Consider the following 11,027-nt stretch of genomic DNA (forward strand, 5'->3'; position numbering starts at 1 on the left):
TCTGATTTCTCCTGTAGTTATTTTTAAGCTTTTAAAATTGGCATTTTTGGGGCTCACTTAATGGGTTAAGAGAATGGAGGGGGGGCGGGGTAGTGATGGGGCAAAAGAAGGACTTCAGGGACAGTGTGATAGGTCGTAAAAAATACAATTTTGTGACGTTTTTAACTCTTAGAATTGACATTTTAAATGCGCACATTTAAGTGATAGGGAAGGGTTTAAGTGCTTAGGGGCGTTGACTTAGTATTGAGAGGGCAGGGGGTGACTTATCATTGTGTGGGGGGTGAAGGGGGGTGATTGGGAGAGGGGTTGATTAAGAATGGCAGGTTCCATTAAATACTGCTGAATAAATGTTTATCTAATATTATAAAATGAAGAAATGTTTGAAAGATGTTTTGTTTTTGAATGATATATTTTTTAAAATATGTTGGTTTTTGTACGCTTCCTATTTGATGCTCAATATTTTGTCTTTTAATGACGGTCCTGGCTATTTGCACCGCGATCGTACAAAATGGGTATTAAAAAACATATGGCCATCCCTACCTAACCCTAACAAAGTCACTTAATATCATTCTTGACAATCAAAATGGCTTCACGCTTTATGAAAACCGAAAATTAGCGTGCCTATTTTGTGCTATCTTATCCATACCATTGTTAGCAGCCATTGAGAACAAACATTGTGACGGTGCAAATAGCCAGTGTGTTTAATGAATGTATATTTTAGAACTTTATTTTAATTGGAATCCTGTTTTAAATTATTTTATTGTTTTCTTGCTAGAGATGTTTTAATATTGATATTTAATTCAGATCAATTCAAGTCAATAATATGGCACAATATATGGTTGAATGAATACATTGTGATACAACTTGGTACAATATTTTACCATACCAGGTATATACTAGAAAAACATAGGTAGAATAGTTTGTAAAGATTCTCTCAAAACATTGTGATTACCAGTTGTGTATTGTTGACTGTAATAGAAGTGGCCATGAGTTCCGAACGCAATTCACAACTCAGTAGCATGAAAGTTACGTTTAAAACTTATGATCGGTATTCTTATTCGTAATCATACACAACTAGTGATCACTGTAGTGGAAGAGCCACTTAAGGTAGCGAGTTGTATTGTTGTCTGCTACCTACTACATGATTGTGGGCTGTAGGCAAAGATTCCTAAGGTAAAAGATTTGAAGCAATATGATTGAAATGCTGCATTTGTTTATTTTAAGTTAACTCTATTATTTTAAGGCTATAAGGGTAAATCAAGACTTTGGTTCAGGGCAAGTCTACTGTCTGTCAATTTTCATTTCCCAATCACATTTGGCCTATTATTTTTTTACATGAATTGAAATATCAGCTTCAAAATAGAAAATAAGAAAAACTTGAAAACTGACTGGACAATAATGTTGCTACTAACTGCTCTTCTCCGTGTCACTGTGTTCAGCTTGTAGTGTGAACGCTCCCCAAAACTGTGTTCATACAATGTTCTCTCATGTGCCTATTAGTATTTACTAAACAAATAAGATTGACAGTTGATTTATTCGTGTTGATCTTATGCTTTCATACTCTGTGCCTCTCACGTGCCAAATATAAGATGAAATTTTAATTGAAACTTGAAAAGGTTGTTGTATGAACACAGCCTCACACATCTTTATTAGAAAATTTTCAATTCTCCACATTATATTAAATTATGAGCTTCTATAACAGTCTGTTACAGCGTTGGTTCTTTACATGACGTCATTTCCATGGTTATGATCTATGGGTTCTGATCGGCATGTGGGTTATAGCGGTTCATGAAAGAATGAGTTATATTATATTCACTCTTAATTCCAATTGACCGGGCTGTAAATGGATACAGATAATCCGGGATAGATCAATGAGGTTTGGACGGATAATCTGGGAAAGATCAATGCCAAGAGGTTTGGCCAAGGACCTGCTGGTATAAGGATCCTTTGTGGACCGAAGTTGTTATCCTTGTTATATATAGTTCTTTCTTTCTTTTTTATCTTCAATATATATTCCTTGTTGATGCATTTTTGTAAATTTTTATTTTTTCATTTTGTTCAAGTAATCAAGAGAATATATTCATTTTATAATAACTTCAATAAATTAAAGGAGATTTCTTTCTTAGATTTGTGATTTACTTTTTTTCATGTTGTTGCTGTTTTTGCAGTTGACTTAACCGCTGAGAGAAAGGCCTAAGTTTTTTAAATGACTCCTTGGCCAATTTATAAGGAGCAGAATTCAACGAATAGTTGAATTACAGCCAAACATTTTAGACAATTATCAGTCAAATTTAACTACAATGCTATGACGAGTGTGGTGCCAGAAAGGGTATGCCTACTCATTTAGACACCTGATACCACTTTTCATTATGAAATACTCACTATGATTGATATACTTCCTCATGTGAAAAGTTCATTAGCTGATATCAATATTTTGCCAATATGTTGTTACGGATTTTGAGTTTTGTTTTGCACTACGGAGCGTTAGTACTTGGTTTATTTATAGAACAATTTAGTAAACATCATGGGGGGGCAGAAAAAATATGATAAGCATCTATATTACACTATTTTATTTCTTGATAACATTTTACAATTGAGATAATCAACTCTCCACTTCAGAGAGTTCACAGAATATTATCAAATTTGATAAGAGTTTTTTCCCAGGATTACTCTGTCCTTCTTGCAACCAAATTTCATATCAGGGTAAAATTTACCAATTTTTTTGTTATATATATAAAATTGAAATATTAATTCATATGATTAGATGGTAAACTGAATTAATTCATGAATATATTTATTGATTTTTTCACGGATCTGATTTGTCCAAATGCACAGTTCTGAACAATTAGGATTCCAGAGAAATCTCAAGGTCCTGCTGGCAGTGATGGTCATCAAAATTCTAATTTGAAGTACAAGTACTATATAATTGTGAATATAACACACACCTCTTATTACGCTTCATACACGCATACAGTACAGTATTCAAACTTATTCAAACAGTCCTTATAAAGAAATTTTTCTCTTGCGTTCCTTCTTTTTTGATTTCTTCCCCGAATTTTCTTCGGACTCCAAATTTTCAAAATGAAAAGATTTTGACAGTTTCTGTTTTTTGTCTTCAATGGGCGAAACTTCTCCATTTAAACCTTCATCAGATTTTCGCTTCTTATCCTTTTTGGGTTTTTTCCCTTTTTTCGTGGTTTCTACAACTTCCTCCTCTGAGTCCATATTCTCCTCAATTTCTGCATCTTTCTGGACTTTTTTCATAGATTTAGGAGATTTTTGTTTTACTTCATCTTCTGACAATGATTCTCCATTTTCCTGAATTTTGTCACCATTTTTAATTTGCTCTGTTTTAATATCTTGACTGAGTTGTCTTTCCATTCGTTTGGATCTGAAAGAATTTTGATAATAAACTAGGGAATTGAAGGTTTGCAAAAACATGATAAAAACTTTGAGATGATTTTTGTCAGTTATCTGTGGGGATGGGGTTTTTCAATACTCTGGACCCATGATAGTAATTGTAGCTACACTTGACTTCTTTCAGTATTTATTACTCAAATGGAATATAAAAGTTCTAAATATTCATTATTTCATATTAAACTACTAAACCTACCTTTTCCCAGCACTAGCAAGAAATAACGCCTTATATCTGTTGAAGGCATGACGTGTGTTGGTACTAAAATTAGGTTTGAGACTGGATAATTTATCGTTGATATCTTCACCAAGTTCCTAGAAAGATATACTGTCTAATGAATAACTAAGTTATAAACCAGGAACAAATAGTCTGTGATAAAAGCAAGATTGTCATGTGGTGAACATACCAGTGCCATGAGTTCAAATCCTCCTGCTAAGTTCAGTCAATAACTAATAGGGGGCTAAAAATCCTGTCAAACTTGAAAACTTTGTTTTCACTGTTAGTGCTTTCAAGAGTAGGTTGATTTTCAAAAATTTAAAAAATATATAAATAAAGAGAGACAACTCCATTGAACGATTTAATATTTTCATACTTTGTTGTCTGTAGTCTTAAAATCTACTTACTGATTTTACTGTGGGAGGAGAAATGTGGATCATTTTTGTTAAAATATTCAAAATTTCTTCTAAAAACTTTGGTTTATAATTTTCTTTAACATCAAATGATAACAAAAACTGAAAAACAGAATAGTCAATAGAATAATTCAAACTCAAATAAATGATCAGAATTTGTGAATTTTAAAATTATTTCAACTCCTATTATAGATAATTGTACTTAGGGCCATATGCAGCGCTCGTACTTTACCTAAACTTTGACTAAAGTTAGACTTCAGTCGAACTTTAGGTATGCACCGGTCGATCTTTACGAAAGTCTTGCTCAAATGTAGAAAATGAAAGCCTTAATCCTAACTTTGAAAAGTTCGACTTTAACCAAGGTAAGAGTGCTGCATACCTTAGTCTTGAAGTAGTTGAGAAAATGAAAAATATTGAATCAATCTAAAGGTTGGAATTTAGACATATGCTGATATGTGGTAAGCAATCCTCACTACGACAGTTTTATTGGAAATGATGGTAAAATTTCTAACAAAGGGAGAAGGCCAATAGCCTGGGGCCGGTAGCATCCTATTCTGATCAACTTTTTCTGGACTTACATTAACTACAGACATTGGATGGAGGATTGAAATGATGCTTATAGAAGCTATAAAGTCCCCAATACAGATTTAAAATAATTTCAAGCAAGTAAGCTGAATTGCTTCTGCAGGAGAAAACAAAGATGACCCTTTTTTCTCACCTTTTTCAACACTGGAAGAATCTGATTCTCAAACTTAGTCCATTCTTCATTCTTCAATTCACAGCACTGTAATAGGTAAAAATAATGTTAGATATATTGTGGTCTGAAAATATCATAATTAAATAGAGTGGTCTCCCTTGACATAGGAAGAAGATAGCTTTTACATCTCCATACATTAGTCATACTCTCTTATATTTGAAAAAAGAAAATCTGTAAATTTCAGATATTGTGGTCTGAAAACATGACATGTAAATACAGTGATCTCTCTAAACAAGAACATGAAAAATAACCTGTTATTTGTAAATGAAAAAAAAGAAACCTACTGATTTTTTCTGAAGTAAAGTTGACATGAATCCACAGGCTAAAGTCTGAAATACAATAAAAATTTATATATCTAATGGATGTATAAATCTTGGCACTTTAAAAAGAACCATACATTTCAGTATGTTAACCTAGGGTTACTTTACAACTGTGTTTGTCAACTGAATGAAGTTCTCCAGCATTTTTTTGAGTTTATTGAGACGGAAACACCTTTCCAAGTAGAATAAGTACTTTTTAACTTTCCAACAATCTTCTTATAGTAGTCAGCAATGGCTGACGTAAAGAGGGGAAACTTTAACAAATGTTTGTGAAGACGAGATAACTCGAGGTTGTTGACAACTTAACTCAGGGTTGTTGACGAGTTAACTCGATGTTATAGACGAGATAACTCAGTTTGTTGAAAAATTGACATGTAGACAAGTTGACTGAACACCTTTAAACAGCTACTAATTTTCACTATCCATTTTCACTAAAGACCCATGAAGTTCTGATTGAACAAGATGTTATAGGAGACCACTGGACAAAAACAATCAACTTTATCTTACCTTGTTATAAACCTTGATTCTGTCATTACTTAAAACATCCAGTAGTGTCGTGTTCATTGGCCAGAATAATTTCTATAAATAGAAAAAAAAGCTACTTTTACTTTCTACTAATATTTTAACATATCAAGTTAATTATTTGATGAAAATAAACAAATCAAGTACTTGCAATCCAACCGAAATGCCACACAACATATTTTTGTTTATTCATCTCAAATATATAAAAATATAGGAAAAATCTGATAGAAAATAAATAGAAAATCTTACTGGGAATCTTTCAAACATGTTGTTAAAAAAAGCTGGATGGAATCTGTACTCTCTACAAAATAAAACAATACACAAATGTTTCTATCTATAATTACCAGGAATAAATGAGATTTTTCTAGAATGATCTTAGAAGGATTGCATGGAAAGAAATGAGAGAAAATATTGTCAGAATAGTAGCATTGATCCAACTTCTACAGCATACAAGTCTTCTATTCCAAGTCTGCAATTACAGATGATATTGAAACATCTTAGGTATTCTCTTGAACTATGTCTGAATGAAACACTGGTACACAAAGTAGTGCCTAACTTGCTGAGCTTTCACAACTCCCTAAAAATCAGAAATCACTTACTTCTTATTATAAAGAAACCAGGAGAGATTTTGTTGGAGAAAATTCTGAACTTTATTTTTAGTTTTCAAATCAGATTCGTCATGTAGTAATAACTTTAACTGAAAAAAAAAAATCATTAAGTCAGGATAGAAAATAGATTTTGAAGGCAATATTGTCATATTGTGGTCTGGATTCATCCCTTTCTTACAAGAGTTACTTCACTTTTATTGAAGCTCTGGTTCTATCTAATTTATTGTTACCTTGATGAGTTGGTAATTAGAAGCACAGCGCAGAAAAATATCAAATAACTACAAGAAATTCAATACAAGATGGTCGTTTCATGAGGTTAATTTCAACTTACCAAATATAAAACTCCATTAGATAGTTCCCCTACTATTTGAACATTGGTTACTGTAATAAAATAAAAATATTACTAATAAATGAAATGAAATGAATTAAAGTTTTATGTCCTACTCTTCTACACCATGTGGGCTAATGAAGACGGACAATGCCATGCAGTGTGCAATGAGGGACATTTTGCCAAGACAGTGACATAAGCCTATTTTTCTTCGATTTCCAACTTTCGAGAGGCCTTTAATGACCACAGCCTGTTACACATGGGGTATAATATTTTAGGTAAACTTCTATATGGTACTTGTTTTGGAATAGAGGCAAATTTTAAGCTTAAGCTTTGAACTGAATTTCCTCTATCTTTACAAGGTGTCCACTATATTCTGTGTTATACTATAAAGATAGCTAATATTAAGCTATAGTAGCTGGTAATGTAAAGTAAATATTTAGATGGCTATACAGATAGCTGCAACTATAAGGTCTATCAGCTGGAAATACGAACATTTCAACGAACATATCCCTTTAAAGTTATATTAACCCTTACCTTTTGTACTAAATTGAACCAATTCTTCTAAAACATTATAAATTTCATCTTTATTCACTTTTTCTATGTCTTTAATCTAAAATAAAACATTGAAAATAATCCATAAAACAGAAAAACAATATTCAGAAAAGAAGCCATCAAACAAGCATTAGAAGAAATCAACTTAGCCGTATAGCTAAAAATAGAACACTTGCATGACATGAGTAAGACAATTGGTTGGACAAACCACACTTACAACTGTTAAAGTTGTGCATCATGTGATACACAAACCACCTCTATGACATCATAGCCAATCTCTCCTTTTGATAAACAATATCTTAATTGAAGTACAGACTTACATTTTTCTGTTTATATAACATCTCAAATGTTTTTCTGGCTCTAATAAACAACTCATTCTGTCCGCGTTTTTTTTCAGCTTTATTCATAACCTTTAACAATGGTAGAACTAGACTCTGAAATATACAACACACCAAATCATATCAACATTCATCTTTAGAAACGCATATATATGGATATTATATTAATTATTAATTCCGTTTACACAGTATCATGCAATTTGATTGGATAACAGCAGTCACATGCATTCGGTTTATATCTGTGTAAACAGAATGTAAATATAAGTTCTGCCCCTAAGCAAACTACTTTTATCATTGAGTTTGATTGACATGGCCACTACACGTTGTCGAAATCAGAGTTTTATGTGATATCTCTAAAGAAAATCATTGGATCATCACCAAATTCAATAGTGCACATCTTCATAATGATATTGACACACATACAAAAGATCAAAAGAATCTATAGAGAATTGTAGTCTGTAGAGTGAGCACGAGGTAAATGTGAACGGACGACAGGGGCAACCACAATATACGCCCATACTTACATGTGGGCGTATAAAAATGTTTATTCCAATTAAAATAACACTCAATATTCTAAATTTTGTAACATTTTGAATTTGAGAATTCAATAGTTGTAAAGCAAGATAATTTCCTTGAATTTATTTATAGAATAGAACGTCTATCCCTTGTCCCATTAATCAATAAGATTAGTTCAACATTGAGTGTATAGAGAATAACACTATACTGTTTGGTATACAGTCAAGTTGCTATACTGATGTTGATTATTCAGGTTACAGTGACATTCAAAAGTGAAAGTAGGTTTTTCCCATCAAATCACTCACTTTGTATGTGGTCAAAACTACACGTCTTTTTTCTTTTGTATCTTAGAGAGAAAAAGTTGAATTTCTTATACAGGTTAAAAAATATCTTTGAAATTCTTATACAAGTAATCTAACACAGGTAAGTCTGTTATTAGTAATCTAACACAAGTAAGTCTGTTATTAGTAATCTAACACTGGTAAATCTGTTATTAGTAATCTAACACTGGTAAATCTGTTATTAGTAATCTAACAATGGTATGTCTGTTATTAGTAATCTAACACAGGTAAGTCTGTTATTAGTAATCTAACACAGGTAAGTCTGTTATTAGTAATCTAACATAGATAAGTCTGTTATTAGTAATCTAACACTGGTAAGTCTGTTATTAGTAATCATATGAAATGAAGACTTCCAGTTTCTAACTTTAAGTTTGTTTGTAGTTTGTGGGGAGGGGGGACAACTACTATATCCGGAGGGGAAAGTTGGTGTGGAACTACCCTACCCCCTCTCCCTGTAGGTACAGACCTGATTTATTTATAGTCCAATAGTTTATGAAAATGTTTGTCCCTTTCGTCACTTTCGACCCAAAATTCTGCTTTGGCCTGAAATTGACACCTTGCATTAGTATATAGAAATTGATCTTATTCTCGATTTCTGTCCAGAAATTTTAAAATTGAAGACTTAGGCCTAGAAATATCAGCCTCTTGCATTCATTTGTAGATAAAATCTGCATAAGGCCTTATTACAAACAGAAATATACCAACATCTTGGTACTGTAGTGATCACTTTTTCCAAAAAACTTGCCTCGAACAAGGTACAGTTCACTCAAGGTGGCCACATGTACATTGCAATAACTCCTCCCCCATCCACTCCCAAATGAATTCTTTGATTTTTTGCACATAAACTGTTATTGCCCAGTTGTTAATGTATGCCAAGTTTCATTGAAATCCATTCATTAGTTGCAGAAATAGATTTTTCAACCCACATTTCATCTTAAACTAAGAGTTATGTCTATTTTTTTCCAGAAATTGGTAAACAACAAATATGAGAACTTGGTTAACCGATCCAGCAAGGCAGTAATTTCACCAGTTTTTTAAATCAGTTTCCCTGATTTGTTAGAAGGATGTCACTTGTTACTACAAGTCAGTATGGACATACAGAACTGTTTCGTTGCATTTTTGAAAAAGACGTCGAACGAGCTCTGACTCTGATCGAAAATAATACAGATGTAGACAAAACAGATATTCATGGGTTCTCTCCCTTGATGTATGCTTTACGAAAACGCCTTTTTGAAGTGACGAAGCGTTTAATCGGAAAGGGTTCTGATGTAAATATACAAAACAAAAATAAGGAAACAGCTTTACATCTGATAGTCAAAGGTCGCTTTCGAAAACCGAAGCGAAAAGATGATTGGATCAATTTTCTGGATTTATTGCTTGAGGCAAAGGCAGACGTGAACCTCACAGATATCGAGGCTTTTCTCCCCTAATGTGGGCAGTAAAACACGGGCAAGTTGAGATGGTTGAGAGGTTGATCAAGGCTGGTGCTGATATTAATGTCTATAATAACAGGGGAGAATGGTGCCTGGATATCGCGGTGAAGTCCTCATCACCAAACACCTGTATTCTAGAATTGTTACTTTCAAACGGAGCAAAAGTGAACGTCAAGGACTTAAAACAATTTACACCATTAATGTGGGCCGTAAAAAACAACAACTATGATATGGTTGAGATGCTAATCAAGGTCGGAGCCGAGGTCAATTTTTTCAATCAGTATTTTGATACATGCCTCCATATTGCAGTGAAATCTCAAAAACCAAATATGCAAGCCATAGAATGTTTACTTGCTAATAAAGCTGATGTGAACATTGTAGATTGGGAGCAGAAGACACCATTAGTCCGAGCAATTGAGAGTGTAAGTTGAGGACAAATTGGTCAAAACAGAAATTGCCATGAAACTAATAAATCACGGCAGTGACGTAAATTTCGTCAATCTCTCGGGTAAAACTACTCTCATGCTTGCATCAGAGAAAGATCTTGAGAATCTAGTTCAACCACTGATTGAGAAAGGATGTAACGTGAACGCTGTTGATGGAGAAAACAAAACAGCTTTGTGGTTCGCCTTCCAACACCGATCCATAAAAATACTGATTATGTTGCTAGAAAATGATGCCAACCCAAATAAACCAATTCTAGAAGAGTTTCAAAAAATTTATGTGTTTGATTTTCATTCTATAGCTTCTGCTAATATGCTCACAGCTTTGATCAAATATGGTCTTTATACAGACGCTTTGCCGTATCACGACACATACCCGGGTTTGCTTTGCTACCTTTTAATGGAAACAAAATATGTATTTGACGATATAACATATCTGTTTGATATTCTCTTTCTATCAGGTTCATGCACACAAAAACAGTTACTTTTACTTCTCAAAGATCCACAGATGGAAGAAAATTTTCAATCTGATTGTAAGAAACGTGAATGGATGATCACAAAATGTTCTCAACCATTGACCTTGAAAGAAATGAGTAGAATTCAAGTTTTAAAAAATAGGAAAGAAAACATAATATCTAACTTTGTGAAGGAATTACCAATCAAGACATCCCTTCGTGAATATCTGAAATTTTCAGAGTTTACAATTGACGACAGGAATATTACTATGGAGTTTTTCTTGGCATGCATGATGCAAGATCTAAAGCAATGTGTATTTTCTAAGGATTCGCCAACATTTGAACAAATTAACAAACTTGATGACAC

At 33.0% G+C, this 11,027-nt stretch overlaps 1 protein-coding gene across 1 annotated transcript; it reads left to right on the forward strand.

Moving 5' to 3' along the window:
• Positions 1 to 9,450: 9,450 nt before the first annotated feature.
• Positions 9,451 to 10,362, forward strand: LOTGIDRAFT_85066 (hypothetical protein; the record flags this gene model as incomplete). The annotated part of the gene is made up of 3 exons (XM_009059363.1): positions 9,451 to 9,649; positions 9,769 to 10,166; positions 10,195 to 10,362. Coding segments are annotated over 3 exons (765 nt in total), but the record flags the coding sequence as incomplete, so codon positions are not given.
• Between the last annotated feature and the right edge of the window lie 665 nt (positions 10,363 to 11,027).

The sequence above is a fragment of the Lottia gigantea genome, assembly GCF_000327385.1.
Source record: "Lottia gigantea unplaced genomic scaffold LOTGIsca_39, whole genome shotgun sequence".
Lineage (NCBI taxonomy): Eukaryota > Metazoa > Mollusca > Gastropoda > Lottiidae > Lottia > Lottia gigantea.